The sequence below is a fragment of the Mytilus galloprovincialis genome, chromosome 3 (genome assembly GCF_965363235.1).
Source record: "Mytilus galloprovincialis chromosome 3, xbMytGall1.hap1.1, whole genome shotgun sequence".
NCBI classification, from domain to species: domain Eukaryota; kingdom Metazoa; phylum Mollusca; class Bivalvia; order Mytilida; family Mytilidae; genus Mytilus; species Mytilus galloprovincialis.
In genome coordinates, this window is record NC_134840.1 from 39,225,184 (window position 1) to 39,244,055 (window position 18,872).

Genomic DNA, 18,872 nt, shown 5'->3' on the forward strand with positions numbered 1-18,872 from the left:
ATATCAATTCTAGTGTTTCAAAAGTAGGGGAAAACTCGTACGGTCAATAGAAAACTTTACGTTTCTCATAAACTTGATCACTTTTGGTGGGGAAAATGCTTTATTGCTTTTGTTTTCAAAACCGATTACATATATGAGAATTTCTTACAAGTTTGAAATATGCAGAACAGTTAAATATAAGAAGTCTACTCATCTATAACAAAGTCAGAAGTATTATTTGACTTTATTAATGACCGAACTGCAAGTATATGTTAACAACATAATAGGTTGTAAGATTGTTAGATTGGTATACAGTGTCATATATCAATATCAAACAGTATGAGTATATCCGGTGATTCCATTTGGATAACTTTAAGCATCACAAAATGTTTTGTATTTGTCGAGAGATGTCCTCCATTTACACCTTTATAACTTTGGTCAATTCTGAAAATACGAATATTACTACAATTAAAGCTTTACAACTACAAACATAACGAAATTACTGAAAGAGGAGTGTTTCATTCGCCAGGATTTAGACCGTTACATTTGATTAAACCCACGTTAATAGAAAAGTTAAAACTTTATATGTTTTTTTTTTTTTCTATTTATAATTTAATCATCATTAGATTTGATAAAAAAAGTGGAAACATAGCATAGCTACACCCACAACTTCGAAAGTGAAGTGAAATAGTACCCTTCGTCCATCTTCCTGCTCCACAGCCAATGCTTTAATGAACACGCAAAGCAATATAAAGGCATATGGAAATGAGATAATTCACAATTAAAGAAAGTTTTGACCATAAGAACAATTAGTTTAGTAGGTAGTTTTTTTATATCATGTATCTAGTTCTCCTCATTGTAATTCTTTCTCTAAAACTGTTTTTGTACTTACCACTTACATGTAAATCAAGATATTAGTATCAAAACACAACTACTCTGTTCTTACGTGAAGTATATTATTGACAAAGAAATATTGAACATACCGAGGTAGCAATACAAATCATAAGTAGAAGAAGGATAAACACAATATCGTGGCTGAATTTAAAAGAATAACATTCAAACTCATAGCATTGTAAAATTAGCAAAAGACACCCACCTTCATAATCTATTTTCCCTTGACTATCCACCTCTGCCTGTTTAATCAAAGACTTTGCTTCCGATTCTGATAGTCGTTCACCTCTTGTTGTGACAATTTGTTTCAGTTCATTGGCATCTATTAAACCTTCTTCATTTCTGTCAAAAACTCTGAAAGCTTCCCGTATTTCTCGTTCTTCGTTCTTTTTGGTATTAAAGTGCTTTGCATATGCATCGAGGAAATCACTATAGTCCACCATTCCAGCACCTTTAGTAGATAAGTTATCGTTGCAATCATTAGCAGAACCTTACATTGGGCTCATACATAACTAAGGGAAATCTTTCTGGAAATTGTTTAATAATATACTTTAATTAAGAAATTAAATTCATAATCCTATCTATAGTGTAACGTTTTTTTTTATTCATATCTGGATATAGGGATAGACTTGAACTCTTCTTACGCCCTGGTAATTCGATGAAAAAAACTTTTTTGATGAAGACAGCTTTTTATTTCTCCGCTAAGTCGACAGCAGATTAATTTAAATTACCGAGCAGGATTTTGTCAGCAAGGAAAGTCTTATCCAAATCAAACTAAAATCTTTCATCCCAAAAACGGTAAGAATCAGATTGAAAACCATCATGATAAAAACACACCCAAGTTGGATTAAGAATACATTATCCAGCATCCACTCATCGAACTCCATGAATATTGGAAAATATACTAGCTTACATAAAGTCGTCAAATATACCAAGCTTATAATTGTGTACGCCAAACTCGTGTTTTGTATATGAAAAATGTAAAATAACAAAAAATATAGTACTCCCAGGAAAATTCAAAACGGAAAGTCCGTAATCAAATGGCAAAATCAAAAGATCAAACACATCTAACGAATGGATAACAACGATCGTATGTGGACTTGGTACAGGCATTTTCTTATGTAAAAAATGGTTGACTAAACCTGGTTTTATATCTAGCTAAACTACTCATTGTATGGAAGTCACATCAAATTCCATTATATTGACAACGATGTGAGAACAAAAAAAAAACCAGACATAATAGGTAAAAATGTCAAAAATAGGGTACATCTGTCAACATTGTGTTACAATCTTAATCACTATAAAAAAAACATGTAACTAAGAAACACAAAAGATAAATGGACAAAGCACATTAGCAAAAATGAAAGACAAGAATAAAAAAAAAACATATCACAATAACACAATGACGTGATGTATAAGTACAGAGCTACGTCATATGTAACAATAAAACACCGAAGGCACATAGACAAAGCACATAAGCAGAAAGGAAAGACGAGAATACAAAAAAAATACCATAACAAAAAGACGGGATGTACAGAGCGGTATATATTTCTTGAGATAGAATTTTCTTACACTTCGCCAAAGAGAAGATTTTACTATGCTTTTTTCAAAAATATAATAAAATGTATGGGCCACCGGGCTATTTTCCAAGCTATGAGTCGTTGAAAATTGCCTAAATTTGGTTATATTGTTCATGAAAAAACACATAAAAAAATCTATCAGATAGAATTTTGCAATAAATTGCAGAAGATAGGTTTTATAATATGTTGATATAGTTGTCCGATAATAATAGAAAACAGTGAACATTTTTAAATTCACACTTTTCCTGGTCAATAACACAAAATTTGATATTTGTTAGAATATTTTGAATTATACAATAAATAACCAAGTTTTCTTTATATAAATAAACAGTCTAAACAATAAATTGCAAATCTGTCTCCAAATTTGCAGATTTAGACAAATAACTAGATCGATTTTGTACTGGGATTGTACAATGCAAGGTGGTGGTATACCATGATTCTACCTTAAGATGATAAACAACTTCAGTACCCAGAATATATTCAATAATGGTTTACTTTTACATTTTGTGACTTGAATAGTTGTCTTATTTGCACTCATACCACATCTTCTTGTATCAATTCAAGACCATCGTGTATTATTTGTGAAGTTGATATGGAAAATTTATCTATAAGGTCTTGTTTCCTTCCGATGAACCGTTTTAGAAAAATAACGAGACGTTCTTTGACATACACCTGGTTCATCAATTTTCTACTTAGACACTGTTAACGTTTTACAAAGTCTGAGTAGCAGCTGCAATCTCATGAATACTGAATAAATTCGGAAATATATAACCCATATGCAGGTTAAGTTGGTATATTGCTACTAAATTTGGGGAAATTTATAATTTCAAATTAAAATTGTCTCATTTGTCAAAGATTCTGGTACTGAGATGACCGCGTATGTCAAATTCGAGGTCTAAATGAGGCGTAGGAAGCCGTATCTGCATCTGTTTCTTTATTTTCTAGTTCTGGGGGATTGAGCAGATTTCTTTTCTCTCACTCGATTTATGACATTTGAACAGCGGTATACTATTGTTGCCTTTATCTAGTGGAATCCAGTCAGAAAAGTTTAGGTTGTTAATGGAAGGAACATCATCAATACATCCTGAATGTGAAATTAAAAGATATTGTTTCTTTAATATATCTTGTATTTTATATATAGGTGTCTGAAGGAACACCGACTCACATGAAAATAAGAAGAGGTCGGCAAGGAGAGGCGCATAGTTCGTTTCCATAGTACTGCCGACAATTTGTTGAGAAAATCTACCTCCAAGTTCAACAAATATGTTGTCAATAAGAAACTTCAGCATACTAATCACTAGTTCCGAAAAGATTCAATGTTATGATATTACAGTCTTGGGGAGTATATTTTACAGCTCAGAATTATTATATTTATACATATTCTAAATGACCTGCATGGTTACAGTATGCTAGTATGATATACTGTATGTTATTGTTACACTTACGATCTGGTCTTGTTGATTGAAACATTTCTTGTAGCTCTTTCTCTGAGGGGTTGTGTCCCATACCACGAACTATAGTAGCGTAGTCATCCTGTGGTAATTTTCCTGTTTTCTCTGTGTCATACAAATCATACATATCTCTGATTTCTGAAACAACAGATTTAAAATGTAGAATAACGTGTTGTTACAAATTACGAATACAGATATGTGTTTTAATATATTTGAATAATCGTTTATTTTTTACCTTTAAGAATGAAATGTAAGCACTGTAGACTCATCATAGATACTAAGATTGAAATTTTATATTTGCGCCTGACGCGGGTTTCGTCTACAAAAACCCACCAGTGACGCTCGAATAGAGCAACATGTTAAAAAGGCAAAATAAAGTACGAAGTTGAAGAGCATTGAGGACCAAAAACTGCTAAAAGTTTTGCCAAATACAGCTAAGGTAATTTTTTCCTGATGTGGAAAAGCCTTAGTATTTAATTCTCTCTGATCCGATATGGTAAATGCAAAAACGAATAAGTTTTTTAAATAAACGCTCATCGAAAAAGGAAAATAAAATGAGAAATAAAAAATAAAAAAGTTCCTTCTTATTGAAGTTTATATGTATTAAATAAAACATTTAAAAACGGGATTTTTTAAATATCGGTTGAGTTTCTACGTACCATCTTTTTCTGCCTGGCCTAATGAAGCAGCCTGAAAAAAATATATTTCAAAATAAGATATCCTGGTGTCTTCTTTATATAACTGTCGATTTATAGAACTAAAATACTTTGTACGTCATTTGATATGCTTCTTACTTAAAAAATGCCCAACCAATTTTTAATCCATAATAAATTTTACACAATGTTATTTTTTTTGCTAAAACGTGAAGTTAATATCATAGAACGAATGCATATTCATTTGGTACAAAAGACTTCTACAAAATACACATTTTATGTGAATTTTTTGTTATATAATCAGTATTTAAAAAACTTACCATTATAAAAAGTAAAGCAAAGCTATATATTTACAATTAGTTTTGGACATTGATATATACCTTACAAAAGAAATCTCATTTCATTAGTTACAAATAGCCAAAATTATATTATGCCATTCATGCGTTTATAATTATTTAATAGGAAATATCAATCACAATAATTCAAACACTATACCAAACTTACAGTAACTGCAATTATATGTACAATGTATAGGTGATGCTATCGCTAACAAGAAATTAATTATTGACAATATAATTACTTTTAATTTGCAGAAAACAGCAGGGGTTACACGAACCACAATGCATTATAAATAAACAGGTACATACACATATATTGAAAAATGAATCATTTAAACTTGTGAACATTGGCTTTTTAACTTTCGTTGATTTGTAATAAGACAAAGAGAAAGGTAGCATTGTACCGGATCGTTAGGCAAATTAATTAAATCAGTTTCTAAAGAAAATAGGTGTCGTGTTTACAACTGTTTCGACACCATTTTAACTCTAGTGCACTAAAACATACACATGCACAATAGATATGGTGAGTAAAATAATATTTTGTTTTATTTTTTTCAATTCTGTAATCGTGCTTTTAAAGCGTCAGTAATATTGCATATAATTTAAAGCTTATAATTTCCTTTAATTTAATTTTTTTAGCTGATAAAAGAAAATTATTTTGCTGAAAAGATAAAATTGTGTCCCGAAATGTTTCAGTTTTTTTCGGCCATTCAAACGAAAGAATTCACGGGTTTGGTTGAAATTAATGTATAACTCGCGCGTATTTACCTTCAAAGTCACATGTAGCGATGGTTGATAATAAAACATTAACACGTAAGTCAACGTTAGAGAACGTCTTGTCTTGTTATAAAGTTTTCATTTGTTTTAAAGCAACGTTCATCAAAAACAAGCAATTACAGTGTTACGAGTATCAGTATCATAATAATCAAATGGGATTTTGTCTATAAATGTGCTTCTCCTTTTATTCTTTATTCCCAAAATAATAAAAATACAAATGTCATCTATTTTACCAATGATACATTTTAGCCTAACAATTCATCGTTAGAGGAAGCAACCCAATGATGGTAATTTTCTATTTGATAAAAAAAAATCTTTATCGATATCATAGCTATGTTCGATTATTTCCTTCTTTATTACAGGCTGACGGGCTAACAGAGGATCAAATAACAGGTATATATACCCAATATTATAATTCAGGCGTTTTTCTAGCCAGCCAGTTTTGTTAAAATATGACAGATAGTCGTTGAACATAAACAACACTAAAAAGCAATCAAATATTAATTATGACAGATAAAGTACAAATACAGCACTAGAATAAAAAAAAAAAAAACATTAAATACAATTAATACTTTTTTTTTTGTTTAAACGATATGAATCCAACACCCATACTTTTCATTTTAAAGAAGCACCATGGGATCTGATAAGGTGTGTCTTTGAAAAACTCTTGTTAAATGCATATAGTCAGCTATGATTTCAATTTTAAATATTACTTTATGTATCAACTTTTTCAGAAATTAAAGAATGTTTTACATTGTTTGATAAGGACAATGATGGTTTCATAAATCCACAAGAGCTAGGTACAGTAATGAGAGCGTTAGGTCAGAGTCCATCAGAGGCTGAAATAGAAATGTTAACTAAAAACTACGATGAAGGTGGTAAGTATAAGTTATTTTATTCAATTTTGAAGCAAACATGATAACGTGGATTAATACCTGGCTACTTATGTGAATCATGCAGAAAAGGAGGAACAAAATGCACATTTTTGTTCATCAATACCTAAGATGTATACAGTTATCAAAGGTACCAGAATTAAAACTTAGTACGCCAGACGCGCGTTTCCTCTACAATAAGACTCATCAGTGACGCGCATATCAAAATAATTATCAAGCCAAACAAGTACGAAGTTGAAGAGCATTGAGGATCCAAAATTCCAAAAAGTTATGCCAAATACGGCTAAGGTAATCTATTCCTGGGATAAGAAAATCCTTAGTTTTTCGAAAAATTTAAAGTTTTGTAAACAGGAAATTTATAAAAATTACCACATAATTGATATTCATGTCAACACCGAAGTGCTATCTACTGGGCTGGTGATACCCTCGGAGACGAAACGACCACCAGCAGTGGCATCGATCGATTGGTTTAAATAGTTATCAAAGGTACCAGGATTATAATTTAGTACGCCAGACGCGTGTTTCGTCTACATAAGACTCATCAGTGACGCTCATATCAAAATATTTATCAAGCCAATCAAGTACGAAATATTCCTGGCATCCGATTTGTCATATAATTAACGAACTTGATACAAATGAGAATAAATTTCTTATCAAAACTTTCTCCTTCAAGTTATTAAAAGCTTCGCTAAAGACTACATACTAGCAAACAGTTTAGCTAAAAATGGTTTGCTAACCATAAGCCAGGTAAATTTAAAAGGTGACATGATTGACATCTAAGTATTATTTCGATTCTCATTTGATAATTATGATGATTACTTAGGTCTATGTCAAGCCTTGGTCGAAGCTTTACAAAAAAATCAATTTTACCGTTTCATCCCTCCCTCTTTGCTATCATTTACAACATCATATTCAAATTGAATATAGCGGGAAATCAAACCATAAATCATCCATAAAAAAATCACCTAACGAACCAAAAATGTTTTCTATAAACATGATAAAATAGATTGCTACATTTCCTTGTCTGTTATAATCTGTTTATTTGCTAAAATTACACCACAAGTGTGTTCATCAATGAACGTTGTAGAGTTCGAAATGGCCAAAGTCCTAGAAGTTCCCATCAAAACCGGTGCTTGGAGGATTTCATGAACTAGCAACAAAATGCAAGGTTTTGTTATGTGTAGAACTTCCTCATTGTAACATTGTTGAGAAGAATAGCCAATAAAAGCTATCTTTCTTTGGTTTTGAGTTTTGTATAGTGCATTCCGTATTTTGTGTTATTAATAAATACATAAATTCTTTTGTTTCAAGCTCAATATGAAAATAGGGTGATGTAAAAAATAAAATACAACTAAAACTTAAACTACCATCATCATGTTTTCTCTCTCAGGTAATCAAACTATAGACTTTTCTGAAATGTTGAGTATTATGTCAACTCGAATGAAACCAAAAGACCCTATGACCGAACTTCAAGAAGCATTTAAAGTTTTCGATAAGGATGGAAAAGGATACATTGATTCCAAACATTTCAGACACCTAATGACAACTATGGGTGAAGTTATGTCAACTGCAGAAATAGAGGAATTAATTCAAGAAGCAGATAAAGACGGCGAGGGGAAAATCAATTACGAAGGTAATGTTAATGTTATTATGATATACTTTCAATAGCTTTTAAAATAATGTAATAAAAAATAAACAAATTTGAATATCTGAAGAAATATGAACAAGGGAAATCCAGGGCCGGACCATTCTTTCCAGTTTCATATTTTAAACATAATTTTTTAATATCCATTGAAATCTAAGTACTCGCAATTGGCCGATTGATACCCTCGGGATTAACATGCTTACTGATATTCGAATTAAAATATATATGTTTCATTAAGTTAACAATTTAGACACACTGAAATTTAAGGGAAATTTGAAATATCCTTTCTAAAATCCCTTGTTATTTTAATCGAAAATCCGTGGGAAAGCGTACAATAACAGTAATTCTAGAAGAAAAAAAAAACTTTTTAATATATGAAACTGATATTGCCAAACATTTTAGAAATGTTTAGAGAAATTACAACACGATAAAAGAAGAAAAGATAAAAAGTAAAAGGGAGGCTCATTTGGGTTATGTTAAGATTTTTTTTTCACCCAATGACAGTCCCAATTATGATAAAAGTGCGGATGAATTCTGCTAAAGAAGCAATTGAATTCAAAGAAACTGTCAATTGTAAGACAATTCTCAAATATTAATTAAAAAAAGATGTGAGGAATTTTTATAATAAACAAAATTATGAATTTTACGATTTTACTTTCAGAGTTTGTGATGACGGTGACATCAAAATGATAACGACACAGTCATATATGTTGAAGATTTGAACAGTTTTTACTTTGAAAAGCATTTAGTTATTATGTACTAAAACAGTACACATTTGTTCTTCACTACAAGAAACAAAATTTTTCAGTTTTCCAGAGATAAATGTTTTCGCACAACAACTTCTAAAATTTATGTTATGAAAAATGTAGATTTTTTTTTTTATAATTTATAACAGTTCTTAGAAAGATAAAATTGCCACGCGGCATGGTTGTTTTTTTTTTTACTATGGTTTTTATAATGAATGTAAAGATGTGATATTTACTTTACTAAACTTATCATATATACCAGGATTAAAATTGCGTACGGAAGATGGCCGTTTGGTCTTCAAAATACTCATCAATGACACCCAAATAAAATACATTAATAAGCCAAATAATGTACAAAGTATTAAAGAAGCAATGAGAACCTAAAATTCCGAAAGGTTTTATATTATATGTTCATAGTATTGTAAACTATCGAAATTGTTCACAGAATTTCGGGATGAAGATCATACTATGGGGTTTTACACTCCTGTATGGTGTTACACCTGTAATATTATAGATAACAACGGAAATTTGTGTTGCTCCATCCATGATTGTCTATGTATTGATTAATGTTTTGCAGACTGGTTAAGTCTGCCGTCGTTTTTCGTGTTTTAACATAGTTTTTTCGGTTTTCTCATCGACTCATGAATTGTGATAGTTCCTTTTTTTGTGCTGTGAATAACATTCAGTAATGGATTTCAGAATATATGATATAGGCTTTCATAGTGCACATGGAGCAAATTTAAACTAAACACATAGAATGAAATTCAAAACAGTGTGGCTGTGGCCATTGATTGACACATTAAATTCATCCATTTACTGGGACAGTTTACGTGAACGTCTGTCTGTAACGACCACTGTTCACGACGTACCTAGGATAGACATTTAAACTGTGGGGTCACCAAAGATCTCTTAACGCCTTTAATTATAAAATAATTCGAAAAATTAATCAGGAATAACCTTTATGTTTTGATTTATATAATTGATATAAATCAAAACATCGTGTTATTTCTGATTAATTTTTCGAATTACTTTATTAAGGTGTTGAGAACCTTTGGTGACCCCATAGTTTAAGTGTCTTTAAAAAGTACATAGTGAGCAGTGGTCGTTACATACAAACGTTCACCTAAATTGTCCCAGTCAATGGATGAATTTAATGTGTCAATCAATGGCCACAGCCACACTGTTTTGAATTTCATTCTATATGCTTAATCCCGCCACATATTGAATGTGCCTGTCATTTGGAGTAACCAGACTTAAGTATTACTTAGAACACATCAAACGCGGATTTTGTGAAAGTCGTCTTATACAGTCTGAGCAAAACATAAGTACTTTATATCGTTGGGAAGTTTGAATTTATCAACAACAACAAAAACCAAATGTCCTTACCGATAAAAACAATAATTTAAAACTTACTGCGGTGTTAAATTGATACCCTTCGAAATAATTGTATTCAAAGGATCAGTAATTTTACATGGATCTCCATCCAAACAAAAGAAGAAAAACTAGGGTACAAACAATCGTCCTTTTTGTTTTACATTTATGTGTATAGATAACCATGTAAAACTGAAATATTAAAATATATTAATACACAGTTATTGCTGTTTATATCAGTTGTTTTAAAAGTAATAACTACATTATATTGAGAGTACTCTCGATTACTGGTATTTAACGTAAATAGTTTTTCAAGAGAATGGTAAAAGAGATGCGACAGATGCCAGAAGGGATAGTCACATTCATCATGCGAAAACAAATTGACAATGCCATGGCAAAAATACAAAACACAACATAGAAAGCTAATGAATGAGCATGTGAGTGCATACGTTATAACAACTATTGTGTTGCTCGTGTAAGTACAAATCCGGTGATAAGTCTTATTAGGTTACATAGAAATAGAAAGTTCGCAATGTTGAAGCTGAAATCAAATCTTAAGTAAAGTAATATTAATGTTTTCAACCGACCCTCGTCAATTTATAGATGTAAGTCAATATACCAGATAGACTTGACTGTTACTAATGTATACTTTATCACAAGTCCGATTCGAAAGATGCGCACAACATAGTCACCAAATTTAAAATTATTAAGTGAGAGAACATCATCTACATAGCAGAACGTGAAGTAGAAGGATAATGCTAGCTTTTTTCATTCTTCCTGATAAGCTCCTGTATTAATTACAACGATTTTTGTTACAATTTATCACTCTCTACGACAAGATACTTGTATCTATGTTGGCCATTATCTTTTATGAAACAATGCAGGATAATTGTTTTTTTTTTCAATTTGTCCTTTACTTTGGAATGGGCAATACTTATGCAAATGGTAGAAAAGTCAAATGTGTTAGTATTACTTCTAGTGTATGTACTGTAACAAATATTGTAAAAAGTTTGGTATCCACATCTGATTCATGTCTTCTCTTGAGAAGTTAATTTTACAATGACATTGCAGTCCGCTTCAATCGCTGATAAAATAGAAATTGGCAGTAATAGGGACGTTACATATAACATTTGAAAGACCTAACAATATAACGTTGTTTGTAAGTACACATATACTTGTTTCCAATACAGTGAAGGAAGATCCAGTTCTCCATCTTTGGTTAAAAAACAGACCTATGATTGTTCAGGATTTCCTCCTAGGGGATTGTTGTGGGTGCTTCTGGCGTGTTTAGAATTGAATTGTCAATACCTAACTGCTTTATCACGTCGTTTTGACGTGGGATTTACACACAAAAATTGCGTTGTTTTGGGGATTTATTTACGGGAACATTTTTGTAATATGGAGGTAGGACAGGTGGTTAGCAACATTTGGGTCTTTAAAGATTGACATATAATGTGTATACATAATACCATTAATCTTTTTTTAATTCGAGTATATGTACATATTTTTTTTTCGTGTTTAGCCCATTGCATGTCATCGAATTGATCCATCAGTATTTTGAAGTTTTGTTGGTTCATTGTATTTCTGAACTCTGGATAACAAATTTATAAATTTACTGTTTGCATAATTATGAATTATTCGAAATACTGAGGATGTTCTTATCCCAGGCATAATTACCTTAGGCGTATTTGGCACGTCAACGTTTTGGAATTTTTGGTCCTCAATGCTTTTCAACTTTGTACTTCTTTGGTTTTCTTACTATTTTGATCAAAGCATCACTGATGGGTCTTATTTAGACGAAACGCGCGTCTAGCGTATTAAACTATAAGCCTGATATCTTTGATAACTTTTCGCAGAAAAGTGTTGTTGACGAGGTGCATATTACCAATAATAAAAAAAAAACGGATCAGATATTTATGGAGAACTAGAACTTTTTGCAAACAGAAGGTTAAGACTTAAATAAGTAAAAATTGAGATCCAGCAACAAGTGTTTGTAATGGTTGCAATTGAACAACTGGATGAAATTTTGACTTCATTTGGCCAACAACTATGTTATTACAATACAGGAACTAATATGCAATTGAAGGGTCAAAATTGGGACTAATTGGAATACTAGTACCTATTAATTGACACATCCAAGAAAACAGACATCATTTTGTATTCCATACATACGTTTCGCTAAAAAAAAAAAAAAAAAAACACCAGTGGCGCTCGAAATAAAAAAATTAAAAAGGCGTATCGCAGTATGTTGAAGAGCATTCAGGTTCGAAAATTCCGAAAGGTGTTACCAAATACAGCTAAGTTTATATATACTTTGGGGAGAAAATCCTAGATATTTTGAGCAATTGCAAGTTAATTTAGTTACATAGTAATTTATTAATGCGACCATATCAATGATAATACATCAATTTCATGTCAATTAAGATGTGCTGTCTACAAAACTGGTGATACCTGCTGATACATTTTATTGCCGAAACGTACAAATAGAAAAAAGAAAGTGTGTGTTGTGTATGTTCCTCTGCATCTCCCGTCATCGTGGGATGCTAAATATGAATATCCCAGAAGCTGAGAAAACAGTTTCACACTTTCATAATCTCATTAGACGAGTGCCACATGTTGAGCAGGATATGCTTAACCTTCCGGGGCACCCTAATATCAACCTATTTTTTTTTTTTTGTAGTTTTCTATGTTGTTTTTTGTATACTATTGTTTTTCTTTCATTCCTTTTCTTTTGTAGCCATGGCGTTGTCAATTCATTTTTTACCTATATGAGTTTTGGTGTCTTTCGTCTCTCTTTTACACTTGCAATAAATAGAGGCAACAGTAGTATATCGCTGTTCGAAATTCATAAATCGATTGAGAAAAATACCAAATCCAGGCTTCAAACTAAAATTGAAGGAAACGCATCAAATATAAGAGGAGAACTACGACACAACAGAAACACAACATTAAAATGTAACACACAAAGAAACTATAACATAACAATGGCCATTTTCCTGACTTGAAAATGGTGCGTTGAACCTGGTTGTGTACCATGCCAAACCCCTCGCTTTTATTGCAATGTTCGATATAAAATAAAAATCACAAGTAAGTATGTCTAGCATATATACTTTTTCCTTTCAGAAGAAAACTAAAAAATAACACTTTATAAGAGGGCTTCTGAAGCGGTGATTCCCGAAAGTTAATCGTCCATCAGCAGTAGTATAGATAAACTCAACATAGTACAAAGATTAAATTTTATGTTTACGCCAGACCTGCGTTTCGTCTACAAAAGACTCATCAGTGAAGCTCGAATAAAAAAATGTTAAAAAGGCCAAATAAAGTACGAAGTTGAAAAGCATTCCCCCAGTGGTTGTCAAAACTCAACAAATATACCAGGCTTATCAAAATGTACACCAGAAACGATTTTTCGTCGGCATTAGACTCGCTAGTGGCACCCAGATCAAAACAATTGTAAATAAAATAAAAAACAAAGTTGAAGTCACTTTGGGTAAATAAATTTAAATGTGTTTGACTTGTTGACTTTAACCAATTGCAAATGACTTTAAAAAAAATGAAAAGGTGTTTTATTATCGATGAAATATCTTAAACAAAAAAAACGTAATTGAATAACCCTTTGTCTATAATCCTTTCAAAGAAGTATATGTCTATTGTTTTCCCCCCAATATAATTATAAAAGAATTTAAATTACACAGTAAGGGAAGTCTTTGATGAGTATTCCTTAATAACAAATACTAGACGCAGTGATAGGAACAAACAGTCACATGTATGAGTCATGTATAGTCAATTATAATAACAAAAACATGGGGACTACGAAAATAATTAAAAGTTTTAAAACCTTGAAGTGTGAATTCTTGTTCGCACTAGATTATTAGGTGAATGTTCATGTTGGTGTCGAGTTTCAAAACATTTAAAAATAAAAGTGTAGCAGAATGGTAAGTTTTATTATTTTTGTGTAAGATTTATTATTTTTGCGTGTGATTTTATTAAACTAGTCAGGAATAGATAAGTTCTTCTCAATATCTATATTTGTTGATTGGTTTTAATGTTTCATCTTTTGATACTTGGGAATCTGCAAATATTTAATTGTTTAAAATGTTTAATATTTATTGTTATCTTAAATGACGATCATAGTAATGTATATTTGTTTGTTTCAAACAGGCGTCTGATTTTACAGAAGACCAGTTAGAAGGTTTGTATAAGCACATTTTTAATACAATTAAATATTTGAAATAAAATTACAATGCAATTTTATAAATACACATACATACATATCAACAAGAAACGCATGGCCTAAAACTTCTTACACAATTCACGCAACAAGCCATTATGGTCTTCAACTATGCATGTACGACTTTTGCAAAAAAAAAAACAGACTCTACAATATCATGAGTTCAAAATGCAATTTTACGTCGCATTCATTTATAAACATATAATGCTTTGTACATGAAGTCAAAAAGTAAAAATAAACGAAGTATGCGTATTTAAAAAACTACAGTCAAAGCCGTTATATCCTTTAATTCTCACATAACGGATTGTGGTATAGAAATCTGTTTTCGACTTTTTTTTATATGAAAATTATAGTCAATTCTCTTGCTCCAGGACCATATATATGAAACATGTATTGTTGTTTTAGAAATACAGAATATCTTTAAACATTTTAACAAGAACAAAGATGGAAAGTTAACTTCAAGGGATCTTGGTTTACTCATGAGGGCCTTTAATCAGAGTCCAACTGAAGCTGAACTACAGGATATAATCAAAGAGATAGATCAGAGGGGTATAGTATATGATTGATGTTTTATAGTATGTGTAGTTGAGACTGTCATCAAAGTGAGAGGGTTAGCGCTATAAAACCAGGTTTAATCCACCATTTTCTACATTTGGAAATACCTGTACCAAGTCAGGAATATGACAGTTCTTGTCCATTCGTTTTTGATGCGTTTTGTTATTTGATTTTGCCATGTGATTATGGACTTTCCGAATTGATTTTCCTCTAAGTTCAGTATTTTTGTGATTTTACCTTTGACTGTGTGCTTATGTTCAGGAGTACAATTTAAAATTGTTTTCATTTCTTTGAAGATTTAATCAATAGCTTTTATCAGATAAATATAATTGTTCTTCGATCTTTTTTTTATATATAAATGTTCTTCTAAATGGTTACCTGTTTTCGTCTCTTTCATAGTCATTTAAACATCCGATAAAAGAACAACAAACAAAATCCAACAAACAACCAAAGAAAAGTAATAGAAATGTCACAAAATGAGTTAAATAAAGACTTGCTATAGTATTGAACATGGACCTAGTCCTTAGCCTAAGGTAAAACTTAATTTTAGGAAATGAGGGGATAGATTATGAAGAATTTTTGGAACTTATGTATGATGCTATGAAACAACAATGTACCGATGAAGATTATAGAGAAGTATTCAATGTGTACGATAAGGATGGTAACGGCATCATTGCATCTGATGAGTTCAGAGCAGCTATGAATTCAATGGGAGAAAATTTATCCAAGGAAGAGGCAGAAGAAATGATAATGGAAGCTGATTCTGATGGAGACGGACAAATAGATCTTGCAGGTAGGCAAGTTTTACTAATGGTACAGTCAAACTTAATGTGTATGACCTAGACTTTGAAAACAAACGGTCAGAATAGACAGAATAGATATGGAACATAAGAAAAAAATATAAAGGATTATAGACTGGGAAACAAGTACACAAAAGGGTTGGATTTCAGAATATAATGTCTACATGTTAAGATTGTTCATGGGAGAAGGTTGCTTTAGTTTTATCAATTTTATTTCAGTTTAGTGCAAAGATACGGTCATAGCCTCCCATAATTGCTTGGGTATAAGTTTCATTTAGAACGCTGCTATTAGAACTTTGGTTTGTTATCTACACAATATGAATAAATAAATACGAACATTTTACAAGCATAATATAAAAGGAATTCATGAAGCAACCATAACTCGTACGAACACAAATATCAGATCATTAACACTACAGTCAAAAGAAGGGAAACACGTTAGCCCATTCATAAGAAGACATACCACATCTTCCTATATCTATAAAACATAATGAGTGGAAAGCAGACCAAAACACAAACAAAATAACATATAATAGTACATCAGTATTAAAATGCAACGCTCAACATGAAAAAGGAAGTCGTAAGATTCCATAAATAAATAGTAGTTTGTTTAAACCGCAACACAACAAAAATTTAATGAACTATTACCCCATTTTGATTTATAGTTTATGAAATAATATTTCTTTTCCTATGTTTTCAGAATTTATAAAGATGATGAGAGAAAAATAGGAATATTTATTCTAATACAGTACACACAACGTTAGATATAACGTTAACTTGAGAGTTGCATAATATGTCGTCGATTTGATATGAACGTAGACATTATAGTCTTTATATACTAAAAATGATAATTATGTATGATTTTATTTTACTTATAGTATTTATAGTATTTATAACATTGGAAATGATATTAAAAAAACAAATTTGAAAAATACTGGCATTGTTTTTGGCAGGTGTATTTTTGAAAATGATTAACCCAAAAATGTGCATGTTTTTTTGTTTTTTTTAAATAAGATGTAGTTTCTTATTCTATCTCTGACTATCATGAAAGGAAATATCACACCCCATAACAATCAGTATATGTTTATCAAAAAATTTTTAAAGACTGATTGTGGTGTAATTTTACATGAAACATTATCACTTTCAAACACTGGAATATTGACAAAGCAACTACATATTAGTTGAAATCAAAAAGTCAATAAAAAGACCATCACATCTAATTTCAAATGGTAATTTATGAATAAATGGGTTATAAAAATATCATTTTCTCTACTCCTTGGCAAAAACGAATAAGTCACTTCATGTTCAACCTGTAATTATTTTGTGTTGTTGTTCCTCTCAAGTCTTATATGGTAATAAATATCTTTGAGGTTGCAATTCATCTTAGAAAATCTGGATGTCCTAAGGTGAGTTAATGTTCGACACAATAGCAATCGGACATCTGCAAAAAATCTGACCGTGACATGTGATTCTGGTAGATCTTTAATTGCAGCGAACAGTAAAGGTCCAGGGACAGTTCTCTGTGGCTCATCAAGATTATAATCACTAATGTATTATATGTTCCTACATATATCTAAGGTGGCAATTTAACTTATATTGGAACTTCTTGGGGGTCTTTCGTTAATTGAATGTTCCTAAATAGCAATCAGTCATCTACCAATAGTCTGACGACCTGTGATTCTGGTAGATATTTTTATGACAGTGACAGTTCCTTGTGGCATATCAAAATCAAAATAGTCACTGTTTTGATGTTAATATGAAGCGACTGCTCGATTGCAATGATCTTGATGTAAGGAAGTGTGAAGGTTACATATAAGTTACCTTGCTGTTATATGAGTTTCGCTAGTACTTTGTTGTAAAGCCTTTCAGAAATCAACAATGCTCATAGCTGCTATAATGATCCTCTTGTAGCCAAGTTTTTATCAGTAGTCAATCTTGCTTTGCTCGATCTTCTGAAGTATACAGATGTAATATATGGTGCCGGTTCTTTGTGTGGGTTTTAGACAATTTTTTTGTATTCTGTCTTGTCAACTATTCATTGGATGGTGTTATTATTTTTTTTTTTATGTCAGTCGATTCCTCAATTTCAGGTACTAGGTGTAATGGTACGTTCTGTGATTTATGTTTTGGTTTTTATTGGCGATGTATCCGTACATGGTACATGGTTTTGTCTTGCCATTAGTGTATGTAAATAAACTCATCATAGATACCAGGACTAAATTAAACGAGTGTTTATGATTTTAGTTTCCTCATTGGTGTTGTTTGTGGTGATGCCATTAGAATCAATGCTATCCTGCTCCATATAGTTCATACATCTCAGACTTCAGGTTGTTTTAATCCCCTTGTTTGCACCTTTTGTTAATGAATGTCTCTTTATGGAACTTTACCCCAAAAAAAAAAAATCATCGATACATGTAATCGTTAAAACTCTAGAGCTTGATCGAACAGGAAATAGAAATTGAAATGAAAACAGGACAATAGTTGCTCCTCGGGACAATAAACTTACTATTCCACTCATACCCTGTCAATAAGTATACACTTTGAGTTATGTATTCAATACATGTATTCAGAAGCGAATGGAATGTTTCTACGCGCGAATGGAAAGTTCACAATTGGACTATTTTGTCTGAAAGTTCAGTTCTCAGACTACCCTTTGAAAAACGGGCACAAAACAATACATTTAACGGATAAGACAAGATATTACTTGAAAATTGAATAGCTCAAAATACAAAGTTAAAAGCCAAAACGAGATCCCCTATAAAACACAGCTACCATGGCTATGAAAGAATAATATTTTATTAGATTAAACACATTCCTATATAATGCGTAAACAAATGATATAACAAAATTAAACATGATAAATAATGTTAAAACAGTATAGTTTATTAAAAAAGTTATAATAACCATCTATAAGTATCAAAATAATTCATATATAACATCTAAAAAAAAAAAAAAAAAAAAA

At 31.2% G+C, this 18,872-nt stretch overlaps 3 protein-coding genes across 3 annotated transcripts; 2 read left to right on the top strand and 1 right to left on the bottom strand.

Moving 5' to 3' along the window:
• Window positions 1-207: 207 nt before the first annotated feature.
• On the bottom strand, window positions 208-4,954 carry LOC143067899 (neo-calmodulin-like). The gene is made up of 5 exons (XM_076241512.1): window positions 4,875-4,954; window positions 4,561-4,591; window positions 3,896-4,039; window positions 1,076-1,321; window positions 208-423 (listed from the first exon to the last, which is right to left on the bottom strand). The coding sequence occupies exons 1-5, from the start codon at window positions 4,875-4,877 to the stop codon at window positions 398-400; spliced, it is 450 nt and encodes a 149-aa protein (XP_076097627.1). The 5' UTR covers window positions 4,878-4,954; the 3' UTR covers window positions 208-397.
• Window positions 4,955-5,296: 342 nt separating this feature from the next.
• LOC143067900 (uncharacterized) lies at window positions 5,297-9,130 on the top strand. The gene is made up of 5 exons (XM_076241513.1): window positions 5,297-5,415; window positions 6,032-6,062; window positions 6,404-6,547; window positions 7,953-8,195; window positions 8,869-9,130. Exons 1-5 carry the CDS (start codon window positions 5,413-5,415, stop codon window positions 8,895-8,897), a joined length of 450 nt encoding a protein of 149 aa, XP_076097628.1. The 5' UTR covers window positions 5,297-5,412; the 3' UTR covers window positions 8,898-9,130.
• Window positions 9,131-14,138: 5,008 nt separating this feature from the next.
• LOC143067901 (uncharacterized) lies at window positions 14,139-16,842 on the top strand. Its single transcript, XM_076241514.1, has 5 exons — window positions 14,139-14,259; window positions 14,486-14,516; window positions 14,961-15,104; window positions 15,661-15,903; window positions 16,611-16,842. Exons 1-5 carry the CDS (start codon window positions 14,257-14,259, stop codon window positions 16,637-16,639), a joined length of 450 nt encoding a protein of 149 aa, XP_076097629.1. The 5' UTR covers window positions 14,139-14,256; the 3' UTR covers window positions 16,640-16,842.
• The last annotated feature ends 2,030 nt before the right edge of the window (window positions 16,843-18,872 follow it).

Bases quoted from the DNA above. Each gene is read 5' to 3' on its own strand.
- LOC143067899 (XM_076241512.1), bottom strand. The intron at 4,040-4,560 runs GTACGTAGAAAC...CTGTTGTTTCAG, and splicing joins AGGCCAGGCAGAAAAAGATG to AAATCAGAGATATGTATGAT. The intron at 424-1,075 runs GTGGGTGTCTTT...TCGTATTTTCAG, and splicing joins AGGGAAAATAGATTATGAAG to AATTGACCAAAGTTATAAAG.
- LOC143067900 (XM_076241513.1), top strand. The intron at 6,063-6,403 runs GTATATATACCC...CAACTTTTTCAG, and splicing joins AACAGAGGATCAAATAACAG to AAATTAAAGAATGTTTTACA. The intron at 8,196-8,868 runs GTAATGTTAATG...TTTTACTTTCAG, and splicing joins GGGGAAAATCAATTACGAAG to AGTTTGTGATGACGGTGACA.
- LOC143067901 (XM_076241514.1), top strand. The intron at 14,517-14,960 runs GTTTGTATAAGC...TTGTTGTTTTAG, and splicing joins TACAGAAGACCAGTTAGAAG to AAATACAGAATATCTTTAAA. The intron at 15,904-16,610 runs GTAGGCAAGTTT...CTATGTTTTCAG, and splicing joins CGGACAAATAGATCTTGCAG to AATTTATAAAGATGATGAGA.